The following is a 16,116-nucleotide window of genomic DNA, read 5'->3' on the forward strand; positions in this document are numbered from 1 at the left end:
TCTCACTTGTGTAAAGAATGTGTAGGAACAACTTTTCATATATAGTTGTATATCTTGGGATGTTATGCTCATAATCACTGTTATCTCTTAGCTTTGCTTGAGTACAAGTAAAGACATAAGTGTGGGGGTTCTTGTTGGCAGTCCTTAACTTATATCTTGCCCCACCAATATTTGTATAGAATTCACCAAAAACAAGGGAGATAAAGGTTTTAAGCTAATCGCCATAGTTTTGGTGGAGTCTCTCACCATAAATGGGCTAAAAGAAGTAGAAGAATCATAAGATTATATTTATCTCATAGCAAAACAAGGAAATAATAGAAAGAAGCCCAAATAAATAACAAGACTAGGCTAATCCATGATGCACTAAGGCCCATGCCCAGCCAATAGCTCGAGCAAGGCAGTGCCAGAGATGAGCCAGGCCTGGTGCGGCCATGCTAAGGGCGCGCCCGCACCACCTGCTACCACCTGGGCCCACCTTCCTCTGGTCAGTTACATCAATTCTCAAGAGGGTGGTGTAGGGGTGGATCCGAGAATAATCGCTATGTAAACTGACCATCCACCCTGTTGGCATCTCTTACGCCGCACCCGCTAGCTTGTCATCCCTAACACGACGTAAGAAATGTGGTTGTACTTATAATCATGACACTTATAAAATATGAAACAAAGTTTATCTGCAAGCTCATAGATAAAATACTCCCGTTGTAGCATTTCACCTAGGAAAGTTCTAGGTATTGTTATTTATAATTTTACCTCTAGAGTTTCTAGAAGGGGTCTAGAAGAGAAAATTGATATGGCTATAAGAATTACAAATACATACTCTGGATTCAAATCAATTAACCACTTCTGTCTAAACAAGGGGTAAGGAAAATTATGTTAGTAATAATGATAATAATGATAATGAGATAATGATAGGGAATCCATAATTAGAGATGAATCGTAGGATCAATGTGGCAGAACCTCCTAAGTATTCGGGCCCACAGACACCTGTCATCGTCCCAAAGTCCTCTGATGATGATGTCGGGGATCCATCTACTTTAGAAGTCCGATGAGCATCCAGGACGCCCATTCCACTGCTACCTATGGCATAATAGTAGTGCTCATCCTGACCACCAACAATGGTCAGTTAACGAGAATTTCTTCTTCTCACCCTTACAGGATAGCGAGCGACCACATTAACACTAGGATCATTCATTACGAAGACATTGCCGCATCACAGATGACACATAAACCGGGTAGCATTTTGGAGTAAGACAGCGGAAGCACTACATAACTTAATTTACAAATGTAGTTCTTAAAAGTAGAACTTAGGGTAAGTGTTAACAAACCAGAGTTAAAGGAGCAACCTTAACAATATTACCAAGTTTACAACTTTTAGACCTAGCCCACGGGTCACTCTCATTCCTCATCGTCATCAACTTCAACGACGGTCACACAACAGGGTCTGAAGCAAGCCGGTTCCTATGCCTCACCTACAATAGGGGTTATAGAACCCTGAGTACGGGAGTACTCAACAAGACTTACCTGGCAGAAAAAGAGGAGAACTTAAGAATGCAGGCTTTAGGATAGACAAGGAGTGGCTGAGTAAGGAACCAAGTTGTTTTGCGTAAAAGCTTACTAATAGTGGATCCTTACTTTGAAAGTTTTAGCCTCAAACATGCCGCCTCGAGAGGCGGACGAATTCGAGGATAGTCTATCTAAGTTGCTTTTCACAGTTAGGTCCGTGAATTCCTAATTCCTAACAAGAGTGGTATTTATCTGACGGCCATAGCTTCATGTCCCTGTGAGTCCGGGAATTGGGATCCAAACTCCCTCCGACATTTCCCTTTTCCCCATTTCGTAACTTAGTTGCATCATTAACTACGATGAGGGTCAAAGGAATTGAGTCTCCCAATCAGGGAGCAACGACGATTCGAATTGCTTAGCAATCCAGCTAGAGTTCCTAACCACCCAACATATGTGGAACCGAATATTGCATATGTCAACCCAAATCTGGCTTTCCCAAGATCTGATCGGGTTCGCGGCACCCGAGAGCACAGTACTCCATCGTCCAACCCATTTGTTAGGAGGGTACATGCTACTCTCGCCATCATTCCACGCCCAGTGTGCGAGTAGCCGCTCTTGTCGAGGAATCACAAGACCGGGCTTACCAAGGCAGGTGGCTAGTACTATAAATTCTCAACCCAGCAGGCTATCAACGGACCGGTCCTTAATTGACACAGTTGGAAACACTACCTTAGGACTCCATTCCTAAAGTAAGTCCACCGACTGATCTCAAGTTGAAACATCATTAACTGTCAAAGTTATCCCACAACAACCTTTCAACTTTCAGGTTTTGAAAACCTATCCATTAAGCAAAACTAAGTATCACTACGCAGTTTTAAAATAACATAGGTGCCAAGGATAGGATAACAAATGACAAGGTTGGAATGCAATAATTAGGTTAAACCCAATTCCTGAATACGTAATGCCGTATTTTTAATTCATGAGTGATAAAAGATTTAAAATATTCAAGGGTTAAATGCATCCGGGGCTTGCCTTGGTTGCAGAGCTGAGTGGGTTCCTCGGAGAATTTCCAAGTCTCAGTTCCAACTTCCTCGAGAGGAACACCAACCTCGGGGTTCGGTTCAGCGGTCACTCCTTCGGTCACGTGCACTATACATAAAATGATGTATGCTCATGATATGCTGATGACACACATACAAGAAGGATTTAGTTGAGTACAACTTTCCTTCTTGGTACAAATGCAAGTTAAAACAGTAATTAAATGTTGTTCACTACTTTAGTGTTTTTACCCAAGAGGTTGCAATAGTAACCTAAGACCTTTCTTAATTTATAATTATTTTTAATTACCTAATTATTAATCCCACTTATCTTAATTAATCATTAATTAAGCATTATTGATTGTAATTAAGCATTAATACCAACCAATAATTAAATGCCAAAGGTCATTAAGGTTAATGACCCCCGGTCATCACACAATCCCAAAATCACTCAAACCGTAATCTGGAATTTAAGCTAATTATCATCTAATTATTTTAAGATTATTACTTAACTACTAATTAAGGGTGTATCAATATTTTAATCAAATTTTATCCAAATGCAACCAAATTTTTTGTGAAGCCAGGAAGTAAATACTCAGCAGCACCTCACAAATTTTGGTGATCTTTGGACATATAAGTAAATTCCTAAAAATCCTAGAAATTCTACATATTAATTAAAGTGCACCATTTTAAAACATGCTTAAAGCTTCAGAAAATGAAATCTAGCATTTTTTCTATATTCTACTCACTGCACAGAACATATACAAATTTTTCGCTATTTTTGGATCTGTCTAACGTTTTCTACACAAATTCAAACAAAAAACCTTTTTAAACATAAAGGAAAAAGAAAAACACCCCTGTGCCGAGGCCGGCCCGCTACCTAAGTCCATAGGCCGGCCCAAGAACTCGGCCCGTAGGCCGGCCTACTCATGCCCGCTCTGCGCGCGTGGCCTCTACCCCCCCTCTCACGACGTCACTGTCAGCGGGCCCCCGCTGTCAGCTTCGTCTTCAAGCTCCAGCGGCCGAAACCATGGCGCGACTGAGCTACCGACGCAACTTTCGACCCTCGTGACTCAACACGCACATTCTCCGCTCCACCACGCACCCCTAGGCAGCCTAAGCTCATGGTCTACCCTAGCCTAGCTCATACGGCCAAGTTCATGGCGGACGGCGGCACCGGCCGACGCTACCCTGGTCGTAAGAGCTGGGTAGAGCGTGAAAGGAAAAGCTGGAGGGCATGGGGAGCTCACCCAGAGTCTAAACAACTACCTGGCAGCTGCGGAGGAGCTTGGAGGAGGGCTGGCCACGGTGAAGTACTCACGGCGGCGTTTTTGCCGGAGTTGGGAAAGACGGATGTAGCCGGGGCTAGGGACGATTAGAGCTTGCACTAGGTGGCGCAAATGGTTGCTGAGCTCTTGGCAAAGCTGCTGGGGTGCTCTGGTGGCTCGGAGAGGGAGTGGGTGAGGTGAATTTTGCTGACGAAGGGAGCTCGCCGGTGTTGAGCGAAAGGGAGAAAAGGGAGTTTGTAGCGAGGTGTGGTCACTGGAAGGAGTGTATGAGGATGCCAGGAGATCGGCCACTTCACGGCGACCTCGAGCAGCCAAGCAGCTGCGTGGCGGCGTGCGGGATGGCTGCGCCTGCAACGACGGCAGTGCATCCCCCCTTCTGGCACTGTAGACAAGCTTATCCTCCCCCTTTTCTATTTTTTTAAATTACTCAAAAAATTTTAATAGGAGTATGATTTTGGTCAAAATAAAAGTGCTTCAAAATTTTAAACCCTACAAAACTGCTTTAAGGACCCAGAGGAAATTTTGAGTGGAAGAGTATGAATTTGTGTAAAACAGTTCGAAATTCAAATTTCAAATTAGGGGCAAATCCAATTTGAATTCAGTCAGAACAGAAATTCTAAAATTACTTTTGATTTTACTCAACAACTAAAAGTTGTTCATTTTGATGAGCCCTACAACTTTATTTTTGGTCTTTTTCCAAGATTCCAAATAGAGTTTTGGAATTAGAGATTCAAATTGAAAAGGGGACACTTTCTAGAAATCTGTATTTTCAAAATTACATTGAATTTTACATTGAAACTTCAAAAACTCAAAACACTAAAGTTGTACATCTTAACAAGACCTACAACTTTGCTTTTGAACTCATCCCCAAATTTTGCTTAGTTTTTAAGTTACAGAAAAGGGGGTAGAAACTAGGGTTGAAATTAGGGTTTTTCCTTAGCTATTTCCTTACAACCCTCCTTGACTAGAGACTAAACCACCATCACAAGCATCACTTCTCCCAAAATAAACACACTTTAATTCCCTAAGCACAGTCAAGCAAAATAAACTTATTTTAAGTTGATGCACCATGATGTGCTTAACAACTATGCTATACAATGCTTATGATGACATGATCTAGTTTTAGTATCCATTACATCAGTGATGTTACAGCCCTTACCCCTTAAAGAAATCTCATCCCCAAGATTTAAAGCATTCGGGTAAGCAATGGAAAAGGAAATGTGTCAAGCTAATCTATCATTAGCTTTTCCACAAAACATGTGGTTGGGGAAGAACATCTCATCCTAAACACATATGTACATTAAGTACATGCCTCAAGTTACACCTTTATCCACCCTAGGGTACACTTCTTTTTTACTAGTCACTAGTCTAAAGAGAAGTGTAAAACTCAGGAAAATTATCCATAAGGTAGTCTTCGGATTCCCACGTGGCTTCTTCTTCGGACTGTTAACTTCATTGTATCTTGTACCACTTGGTAGTTGTTCTTCAGGTAACTCGATCTTTTCGGTCCAGTACTCGGATGGGATACTCTGCATAAGTGAGATCGGGTTCAAGCTCAACATCCTCAAAATCTTGGACCTCGTCTGGCCCTTGAAGACACTTCTTCCATTATGATACATGGAATACATTGTGTACCCCAGATAACTGTTCGGGAAACTTGAGGCGATAAGCTATTTGTCCACATCGGTCGATGATTGGGAATGGACCAATGTAGCGAGGTGCTAACTTGCCTTTAACCCCGAAACGATTCACTCCTTTCAACGGGGATACCATTAAATCCACATGGTCACCCTTAGTGTTGACTTTTCTTAGCGTCACTACCTAGGATTGTCAGTCCTTGGCACAACACTAGAAATGCTTGTGTGACACCAGAAGTGGCAAACGGTTTTACCGCAAGCGGACGGTGGTCAATGCAGCACTTCACCAGGAGTATTCCAGGTATCGTATTTTCCACGGGGAATGAGAAGTGGACTAACTAGACCAATTGAGTCGTCAGATGATGATCAATGGGCTTAGGATTAGGTGGAGAGGTATTTCTAGTATTTGGCTTCTGGCTAAACTACCCTAAGTATACTAAGAGTTAACTCCCTTCCTACTGTGGTCGATAGGTGAAAAAGGTATGGCGAAACACTTCCCTAGGCAGCTACCATGCAGGCCAACTATTATTTGCAACTTGCCTAACAACACACTGAAGAGAACTCCTAATGTCCAGCAGAGGCCTATCGCACTTCACTGCTGGCGTTCTTCAGGTGCGACAAGAAGTCCACAAGGGCAGACTTAGTCTAGACACCACGTCTACACTAATTCTACTACTCTAGACCTAGCTAAGGTTTTGAGCACTTCACACAAGGCAAAGCAATGTGCCAGTAGGCCGGCTGTATACTTAAAATAAACTAAGGCAAAAAGTAAATACTGGAAGTACTCAGATCAGAGGCAACTAGAAGGAAGACTTACTAGAAGACAAGCATCCGCTGAGGCGCTCCTAGAAGAAGACTCCCGACAAGCCGAGACTCCTCCTCAGGTAACTCCTCACTCTCTTCCCTCTATTCTCATACTTAGCTAAGAGTAGCTCTTCCTAAGATACATCATGCTTAACTAGGCTCTCTAAGGGAATATTTATATGGGAGAGATGGAGTAGGGGCTACTCTAGCGCAATGTTTGCAATCTGCAAGACCTCCAGCATGCACCGTTGGATAAACCGACCTTGGAATCGCCATAGGATCAACGGTTGGGGATTTCCATCACATGTTCATCATGGGGACGCCGGTGGGAGTGAAACGACTCAAGATAGGGCCCACATGTCGGTCGGCCGACCTGCCATTTGGATGACAGTGGGTCCCACTGACCTTCTTGAAGGTCCCTAGGTCGGTGGGAGGCTGGGCCAGGTGGCATGACCCAATTGGTCGGTCGGCCGACTGACCTTTGGGGTCCCTGGCCCACCACTGGCCACCTAGTGGTGTCCCCACTTGTCATGTGAAGTGTTGTCCAAAGTTGAGTCTAGTTGCACACTTGCTTGCTTCCATGTGGGCCCAAGGATCCATGTGCTAAGTGTTTGAACCGTTGAGGGCAAGCACACTTGGATCCAAGGGTTGGGATTGACTCCTTGGAGTATTCCATGGCTCATGCCATGGAGGGGAGCCCCTAGTGGGCCCAAACCATGGTCGGTTGACCGAGGTTATGGGGCCCACAGGGCTCCATTTCCTTCTTCCCTGCATTGAACAAGCTAGGAGTACAAGTGGAACTTTATTAGTGATAAATATGTTCATGTGATGCTTATATTCCTTCAATCGAGGACTGTTGACGGGCTTTTGAGTATATAGAACTGGGTCTTATTTCCCGTCAACACTTAGCAAATTTTAAGGGTCGACGTCTTCTGTCAGCATAGCTCTTTTGTCAGGATTGAGCAACTCTCAAGTTATTTTGAATCTGTCTTACTTTATCTTCAGTTTCTTTTACCAAGTCAACCCCAAAGAACCATCTTTCACCGGGTTCAGACCAGTGTAGTGGAGTTCGACATCGGCGGCCATATAGTGCCTCGAAGGGAGCCATCTTAATGCTTTCTTAATGGCTATTGTTATATGAGAACTCTGCTAGAGGTAAGCAGTCATCCCACTTGTTTGGGAAATTTAGGGCACATGATCTCAATAGATCTTCTAATATATGATTAACTCATTCAGTTTGCCCACCTGTCTAAGGATGGTAAGCTGAACTATATAAAAGCTCGGTGCCCAAGGATTTATGTAAGCATTTCCAAAACTGGGAGACAAACTAAGTGCCCCTATCAGACACTATCGTCTTCGGCACCCCGTGCAGACTTAATATACGGTCAAAATAGATCTTGGCATAGGTGGAAGCAGGATATAATGTCTTCACAGGTAAAAAGTGTGTAGTTTTGGTGAGACGATCCACAATAACCCAGATAGAATCAAAACATTTTGCCATTATGAAATCCATACTGATGTCATCCCATTTCCAGGCTGGAATAGGCAAGGGCTGCAATTCCCCACTGGATCTAAGATGAATGGCTTTAACTCTTCGATAGGTTTCACACTGGGCTACATAGTGGGCTATTTCTATCTTCATTTTCGTCCACCAAAACCTCTGTTTCAGGTCCTGATACATCTTATTGCTTCCTGGGTGAATAGAATATCTTGTGGTATGTGCTTCATCCAGGATTCGCTGACGTAATTCAGGTACCTTGGGAACTACTAACCAATCTTTAAACCAGATCACACCTGCATCATCCACCTTAAAGTCTATGGGTGCTCTATTAGAAATTTTCTCTTTGAGGTATTTCATGCCCTTATCTTCTTTTTGTTCCGTTATGATCTGAGCTTCAAGATTGGAGTCAATCTTTAAATTGGCTAGACTCCCTTGTGGAATCATCTCTATTCCCAAGTTCTCAAGCTCTTGGCACAACGTTATATCTCTAGGCTTCACTGTCAAGCAATTACAGTGAGCCTTACGACTGACGGCATCTGCTACTACATTTGCTTTGCCTGGATGATAATGCACCTCAAGATCATAGTCTTTGATTAATTCTAGCCACCTTCGCTAGCGCATATTGAGTTCGGCTTGAGTAAAGATGTACTTCAAGCTCTTATGATATGTATATAGGTGACAAGTGTTTCCTAGCAGGTAGTGGCACTAGATCTTCAGGGCATGTACTACGGTGGCTAGCTCAAGATCATGGGTCGGGTAATTCTCTTCGTGTAGCTTAAGTTGCCTAGATGCATATGGAATCAATCGACCCTACTGCATCAGCACACAGCCTATCCCTATTCCTGATGTGATAGGTACCAATATGAATCGGTATGAGGGTGGCCCAATCTTCACGACAGTAGATAAAAAAAGAACAAGGATAACTTGCTGCGAACAGTGGGTAACTAGCTTTATACCTGACAAAGGTTGGATATGACCAAGCGACGGGGAGAGAGGCACCGAAACCACGAAGACTTCGACTCGATCTCCGAACGACCGTAGAACCACAATCCGGAACTAATCCACACAATACAGCGCAGCTGAACGAAAGCCGTAGAGCACGAAGTAGGGGAACCCAGAGGATTCACTTGACAAGTCCTTGAAGAACAAGGAAGAACAAAGGTTGAGTAAGGCACTCAGCAGCGCGGCTACAATATCATGTAGTTTATCAAAATGATCAAAGGTTGCTAATAGCTTAGAGGTAGGGGATATTTATACTAAAAAGAACCCTCCTAGATAGGTATGAAAACAAAATAGAGTTTCTAAGGGAAGGCAATGTGAAAGGTCCCCTCGGAATGGATTCTCGAACTGGCTTCGCGTGACTGTTGGCCTCCAGAGCAGTTTCCAATAAATTGACCATAACATCTTATTGGGAAGTCCAAATGATGAACCATTTTATGGGTGTGAAACTAGACTCCATGATCTTTCCAGCAATGTATGCCATGCACCATGAAACATTGTAGATTGGTACAGTTTTGCGCGGCAAGTTGTACCAACATTCTGTCACGACAGACTGTTGACCTTCTGAGCAGTCTTGACTAATCCAAGCATAACTCTTGATTGCGACGTCCAAATGAGATGAGACTTGAGGCATTGGAAAGCAGACACAACAAGTTTTCCATCAAGTCCTTATGGGCCTTCATAGCTTTTGTGAGTAAAAGTTTATGAAGATTTTTTTGCACTGGTCCATTCTTGACTTCCACTGGTCCGTTCTTGACTCTCTGGTCCATTTTGTAGTGTCTTCTAGGACTTTCCGATTCACCCTTCTCTTCTTCTATATACCTGAGTACAATAAAGGTAGAACACTTAGGTAGTATATAATTCTTATTAATGTTAAAGTGAACCTCACAAAGTAGCGCGTGGACCTCTTATTGTAGCTTCTTTGCACGACTACGTGTAACCGGTCCGTCGATGACTTGGGCTGGTGTCGGTGTAGGTAAAACTTGAGTAGTTGTAGCTTGACATGGAGCTTGTGACATCTTGCTTGCTGTCATGGTCATATCATCCTCCCCTCTTGAAAAGGAGTCGTCCTTGACTCTAACTCTTCTGATTCAAAGAGTTGTGCTAGGCCATCGGTTTGTAATGTTGTGATAACATCACAATCTTCTTGTTCCATGATAGCAAGGTGTTTGAATCTATAATCATATAAACCAAGTAGTAGCCTCGTATGTGGAAACCTAAATGATTTAAAATTAAGTTTAGCTTTCACCTTGAGTGGATGCTTGAATGTTGATTGCCTTGGTATGGTCTCATCATCCTCCCTCCCTTCAAGAAAAGTCGTCCACGACTTTTGTTTACCTGAAAACAACTTAGACAAAATAGAGGGTGGATGTACTTGATAATTCCAATAATCATTTCTTTTGTTTTGTTCATTTGTTCCATTATGAATTATTTTTGCATTATTTCCTTTTCCATGTAAGAAACATTCTCTCAACTTTGGTGAACCTGCAAACAGTTTAGAGGATGGAAGCACAAAAATTTCTTCCAATCCAATCATTTGATTCATGTTATCATGTTTTATCTTTATAAGATCAAACTTTTCATCAAATGGATGTTGAGAACTAATGTTATTCCAAAAATTATTGTGGCAGCAAAATTTATTCAAGGGTTTAGAAGTATAATTTTTGAACTCAATGATCCAAGGTGTGGATGAACAACTTTTCGGTGTATAGGCTTTGCTTTGCACAAGATTTCTAACTTTAAGTGGATGGTACAAACATGCTGACAACATGAATTGATCGAAACTATAAGCACCAAGCATTTATTGCTTCTTAAAAGATTTCTCACTTTGTTTATCTCTCAACATTTTTTAGTCTAAATCAGCAAGCTTGTTATATGTTACACAAATGGCATGAACCTGGAAGGTATCTACAACATGTTCTCCAATCAAGACAAATGTAAACTGGAAGCTATGAGTAGTATTCAATGAACTCAAAGATGTTATGTTAGAAATTTTCTCAAGCATTTGTTCAATATTGATAGGCATGTTAAGCATAGTATAACACAAACATTCAAGAGGAGATATCCTTGTAAACAAATCAGCACAAGTAACCGACTGGATGAGGTGTTGTTTGTTGTTATATGAAATGTTGCAAGGATCATTCAAAGCACAAAGACTCTCATCAAAAAGAAACTCAGCACTTGTATCAACATGAGTTCCAGTCAAATCAGCACAAATGGTTTGGTCATGTTTTATTACTCAGTATGTGTTGAACATTCAGATTTGATTTATTCTTCATGTATTTTAAATCCAATGATTCTACATGTACCAAGATTTGAGTAAGTCTTGCTATGTTCTGATTTACTTTAGCAATGTTCCTTATACATGAATAAAGAGTCTTTTGTGCTATATATGATCTTGTAGATAACTAGAGTAGATTGTGATTTAGTAGATAGTAGATACTCAGAATCCATTCTCTAGCTAATCCGACGTCACCTTACATTTATATGGAGTAGTCTATTTCTAATCGCTGTGTTATTTACCCATGAGCTTATATTTCATTATATTTATTTTATGGCTTACCCCCTGCTAAAGCAAGTGACTGTGTGGCGAGTTCCTCATTAGTAATCATGTTATTGCAAGTTTATCTCTAGTCTATGCCTTGATAGATTTTACCCCTGTTTTCACTTTAGCCATTTTCTTAAGCAAAATATAAATAACGATACTCGAAATACTTTTCCTGGTGAAATGCTACAATGAGGTATTTTATCTATGCGCTTGCGGATAGAATAGATTATTTTCTAGAGAGCCTCCATATTCATAAATACCTTTGTACACTCTGGCACCATGCTGGGGATGACAACCTAGTATCCAAGTGGTGTTAGTAAGTGTCAACATTCACCATCATATATCTACTAACTAATACACCAACTAGACTAAAGTAGGGGTAAATAATCGATGATAGGAATTATGCATATATGACACACACCAGAGAATTCTTATGATCAAAGAGTAGATAGCTAAAGTGAGAGGACAACGAGAAAGTTTAAGGTTCCTAAATAGTTCTCTGTTACTAGGGTTCTATAATAAATAATTTATGGTAGGTAAAGCAATCACACAATAACACTTCGGGACATCAAAGCACTTAGCCACATAGAGATGAGGAGGGGGCTAGGACGGTCTCACTACGGTCCTACAACACTAATCCAAACATGGTGGAATATTGTAACACCCAAAATTTGATTTCGAATTAATAGGATCAAATTTGATTTATTTACGTATTTTTGTGAGGATTTAAATCTAGCAAATAAATAATTTTTGTGGAAATTAAAATTCAATATAGGGATAGAAACTTGTTTTTGCATTCATGTTGGAGCATAGTTGTTTTTGTGTTGTTTGTTCTGAGGTTATTTTATTTGTTTTTGCTCAGAAGCTTAATTGGAAAAAGGTTTTGAAAAAGAAAAGAAAAGAAAAAAAAAGAGAGATGGCTTATCTACTCTTGGCTGGGCCACAAGCCGAGGACCAGTTCCCTCTCCCCCCTCTCCCTCTCGCCTTGGCCCAGGGGCGCGGCCCAATTTCCTCCCCCCGCGGCCCAACCGCGCGCCTTCGCCCTCTCGCTTGCCTGTTTGACGGCCGGGACCCAGTGTCTCTCTGGCCGACAGCACGGGCCCGTGCGCCACCGACTCGCCCGGCTTCCTTTCTTCTTCCCCGTTTTGTAATCGAGCAGGTGACAGCGCAGCCGAGGGAATCCGCCCCGATGCCATCTCCCTGTGGTCTCGGTTTTGTTTTTGGTGCTCGGAAACAAGAAAATGCAGGCGCCGGCGAGCTCCGGGGCGGCAACAATGCCGCCACCATGCCGGAGTCCAGAGAGCCGGCCGGCCCGCCGCCTGGCTCCCCTCTGCTGGATCATGACCGTTGGATTGGAGATCAAGGGCCGAAAACAAAACATAACCCTTCGCTGCGATATTTCATAAAGTGTCCCTGAAACTTTTCTATATTTGCTCCGCAGTCCTGGGCGCCCAGAGAACGAATTCGCTTTCCGAGCTCAAAAGCGTATTCCTGGCCGGTTGAAGGAAAATACGCTTTCTGCTATTTACAGTTTTGCCATTGAATTTGTTTTGTTCATAAAACGTTCATTTTAACTCCATTTTTGTCCATTCAAATTTCGTTAGATTCGTATTTACGAGCTCTACATGTTAGAAGTATTAGTTCACTGTTTTGAAACTTTTTAATTTTGCAGTAGCATTTAATTATTTATTTATCTATAGGAAATCTTAGAAAATTCATAACTTGTACGTTTTAATTCCTATTTTCATAAACTTTACGTTTGTGTGATCGTAGCGCTGCGTAGATTTTTATAAACTTTTATCTTTGATTTACCACTGATTGGTGTAATGTTCTAATTATAGTTTGTTTGCTTTGTGTATGATTGTCTCCATTGGATTGCGTGTTGTTGAATGATGTTTGGGGATAGATGGTGAGCCGTAGGTTGGTGAGCAAGACCAAGCTTTTGACGACCAGCAACAGGCTTAGGAGAGCTTTGATCAAGACAACTATAACTTGGGATCATCCTTGTTACCTATACACAATTAGTACAACATATATATCATATGCATGTGTCCATCTTGATGACCTTAGCGAGATCATAGATGATTGTTATCCTGAATTCCTTGTTACCTATTTGGATATGCATTTGGGTAGTTTTGCTAGTGCTTGATTATAATCCATGATCTTGTAACATGAATATTTGGATATATAACAAACAATAAAATAAGCTTTCTAGCAACTTGAACATAAAGGTTGGAAAGAAGTCTGGCTTTTGCTAGATTGATCTTTACCCTCCATAAGGACTTATCCCTTGGCAAAAACAAGGACAACTCGTACAAACCATGAGGGCTATATAGCTCTGGCTTTAGCTCGGTATGAAGACCTTATCTAGCTTGTTAGAGGTTACCTAAAAGGGCGCTAGAGGGGCTTACCGTTTTGGGTATAGTGTGGCCTCTGTCCTTATGTGTATAGGCTACGAGTCATTGTGCCATTTGGAAGGGGGCTCTATATCTGTGCCCGGGAATCCTTGCGGCCCTAACTTGTTAGATGAACTTTTTAAAAGCTTCATAGTGATCCCTGCTGACCTCAATAGGAAGGGGGTTAAGAGACTCACGACCTCGGGCGAAAGGGTAAATCATGACTCATGGGTAAAGATGTACAACCTCTGCAGAGTGTTAAATCTGGTATACTAGCCGTGCCCATGGATACGGGCGGCCCAGAAAACTAACGGAATAGATGGACGCCGATGAATATGATTAATGATAATAAATGATGGTTTATTAAGTTGTTTATATGTGTTATTCTGAATTCTTGTGTACATTGATCATGTGGTTATGGGATCTAATTATGCTACCTTGACATTTGCTATCTAAATATAAATATGCTATCTATATATAAAAGCTAAATGCAGTCAAACCAGTGTCAGCTTATTGAGCCTCATGAACCCCTGGTTATACTTGTTGAGTACGATATGTGCTCACTCTTGTAATTTTCCAACACCTCAGGATATGTTAATGAAGATGACTAGAATGAGGACTACCGTTATGAGTACTAGGCTTGGAGTCAACCAGTCAACAGTGTCCCTGTGTGGTGCTTCCATCGAGAGTATCTTTATTTGTTTGAGATTATGTAATAATTCTTATTCCGCTATGTAATAAACACTACAATGGTACATTGAGATATGTCTACTTATGTGTGCGACTGATTCTGGAGCACATATGAGTCTTTTATGCATCCTATTTTGTTCTTAAAATATGGGTGTGATAAATTGATATCAAAGCTGTGTTGACTGTCGGACGCAAGCCTAGTTAGAAATTGGCTGTCTTATGGTTTTGAAATTGCTACAAAATCCTTATTCTATAAACCTCGATATTTTCCTCTATACTATATCCTTTTCATTGCTATTCATCTTCACCTTGTTGCTTATTTTAAAGTCTTGTTCTCACCCTCACTCCTTGTTTTGATATGCTTTTAGAACCTTGTCTTACCACTTTCTGGCGTCTTTGAAATAGGAGTTTTATGATCTTTACCCTTAATAGGAAAAGAACGATAGTACCGCAAGTTGAGTCAATGCTTGAAGTGTGAACCTTTGATGCTTGGTTTGGTTTGTTATTACGCTTATGTTTAATTTGGATCTTTGTAATGAGTGTAATGATCTTGTGGGTTTCTCCACAATTTCATTTAGGTTTTAGGCCTAAGGCATAAGGATTAATGAACTAAATAGTTGGGTTGGTTAAATTCTGTTTCTGTCCTTTGCTGATTTCTGGAGCAGTCTGCAATAAATCTGGTACATCTCAAAATCTGTTTGTGGAAAGTTTATAAAAATTTTCTGGGAATTACTAGACTCCTTTATCTTTCCAATGCCGCAAGAATGACATTATTATCTATTATGGCATGTGAGATATAACTGTTCAAAGTTGAGGTTTCTGCGCAGTCTCGAATTTTGGAACAGTTTGGTTATGCTAGTTTTGACTAATTTAACGACAGAATCTGTTAATATGGTCTAAATGAAAGTTGTAGATAATTTATATATATTTCTAATGGTGTACAGAATGTATCCTTTTGGGTTCTGGAATTCGAGATATGACTGATTTGCTGAACTGCTAATGTTGGATGTTGCCCAGAAAAATTCAGATTCAACTATCTCTTGTATTTATCATGTTGGATATTACTGAGATATGTTTCTGTACCTTGGAATGCAGATTGCAGCAAGAGGAAGAGGCAGAGGCAGAGGCCGTGGCATGGGTGCCAATGTTCCATTTACTGTGGAAGAGCTCATGAAAACTCAGAACGAGATGATGCATGCTTTCATGCAGCACCTTTAGCATCAACCTCCATCGGTTCATGTGAGAGATAAGCGTGGTGAATTTATAAAGGGAAGACCCCTAGTATTTACACACTCAGCTGATCCTATGGAGGCAGATGATTGGCTATGTGGTGTGGAGAGGCAACTGAACATAGCATAGTGCAATGATATGGAAAAGGTGTTGTATGCTTCTGGACAACTTTAGGGAGCAGCTCAGACCTGGTGGGAGTCATATCAAGCTGCTCGTCCCAACAATGCTCCTCCTATCACTTGGCTAGAATTTTGCAGAGATTTCTGAGCTCGACATATCAATGAGGGAATGATGGAGCTCAAGCAAGAGGAATTCAGATCTCTCAGGATGGGCTCTATGACTGTGGCTGAGTATCATGACACATTCGAGCAGCTGGCTCGCTATGCCCCAAATGAAGTCAGAGAAGATGCTGATAAGCAGCATCTCTTCATGAAAGGTCTTTACTACAAAACTCAGGTTGTAGTTGGCTGGAAATACCTATC

General features: G+C 41.4%; 1 protein-coding gene across 1 annotated transcript in view; it reads left to right on the forward strand.

The window, feature by feature from the left end:
* The window catches only part of LOC110437227 (translation initiation factor IF-2-like), a 53,915-nt gene continuing 50,306 nt past the window's right edge, over positions 12,508-16,116 (forward strand). The window contains exons 1-2 of the mRNA XM_021465603.1: positions 12,508-12,664; positions 12,760-12,803. Coding sequence (XP_021321278.1) covers positions 12,508-12,664; positions 12,760-12,803 — 201 coding nt within the window. The remainder of the gene's footprint in view (positions 12,665-12,759; positions 12,804-16,116) is intronic.

Source organism: Sorghum bicolor, chromosome 7 (assembly GCF_000003195.3).
Source record: "Sorghum bicolor cultivar BTx623 chromosome 7, Sorghum_bicolor_NCBIv3, whole genome shotgun sequence".
Taxonomy (NCBI): domain Eukaryota; kingdom Viridiplantae; phylum Streptophyta; class Magnoliopsida; order Poales; family Poaceae; genus Sorghum; species Sorghum bicolor.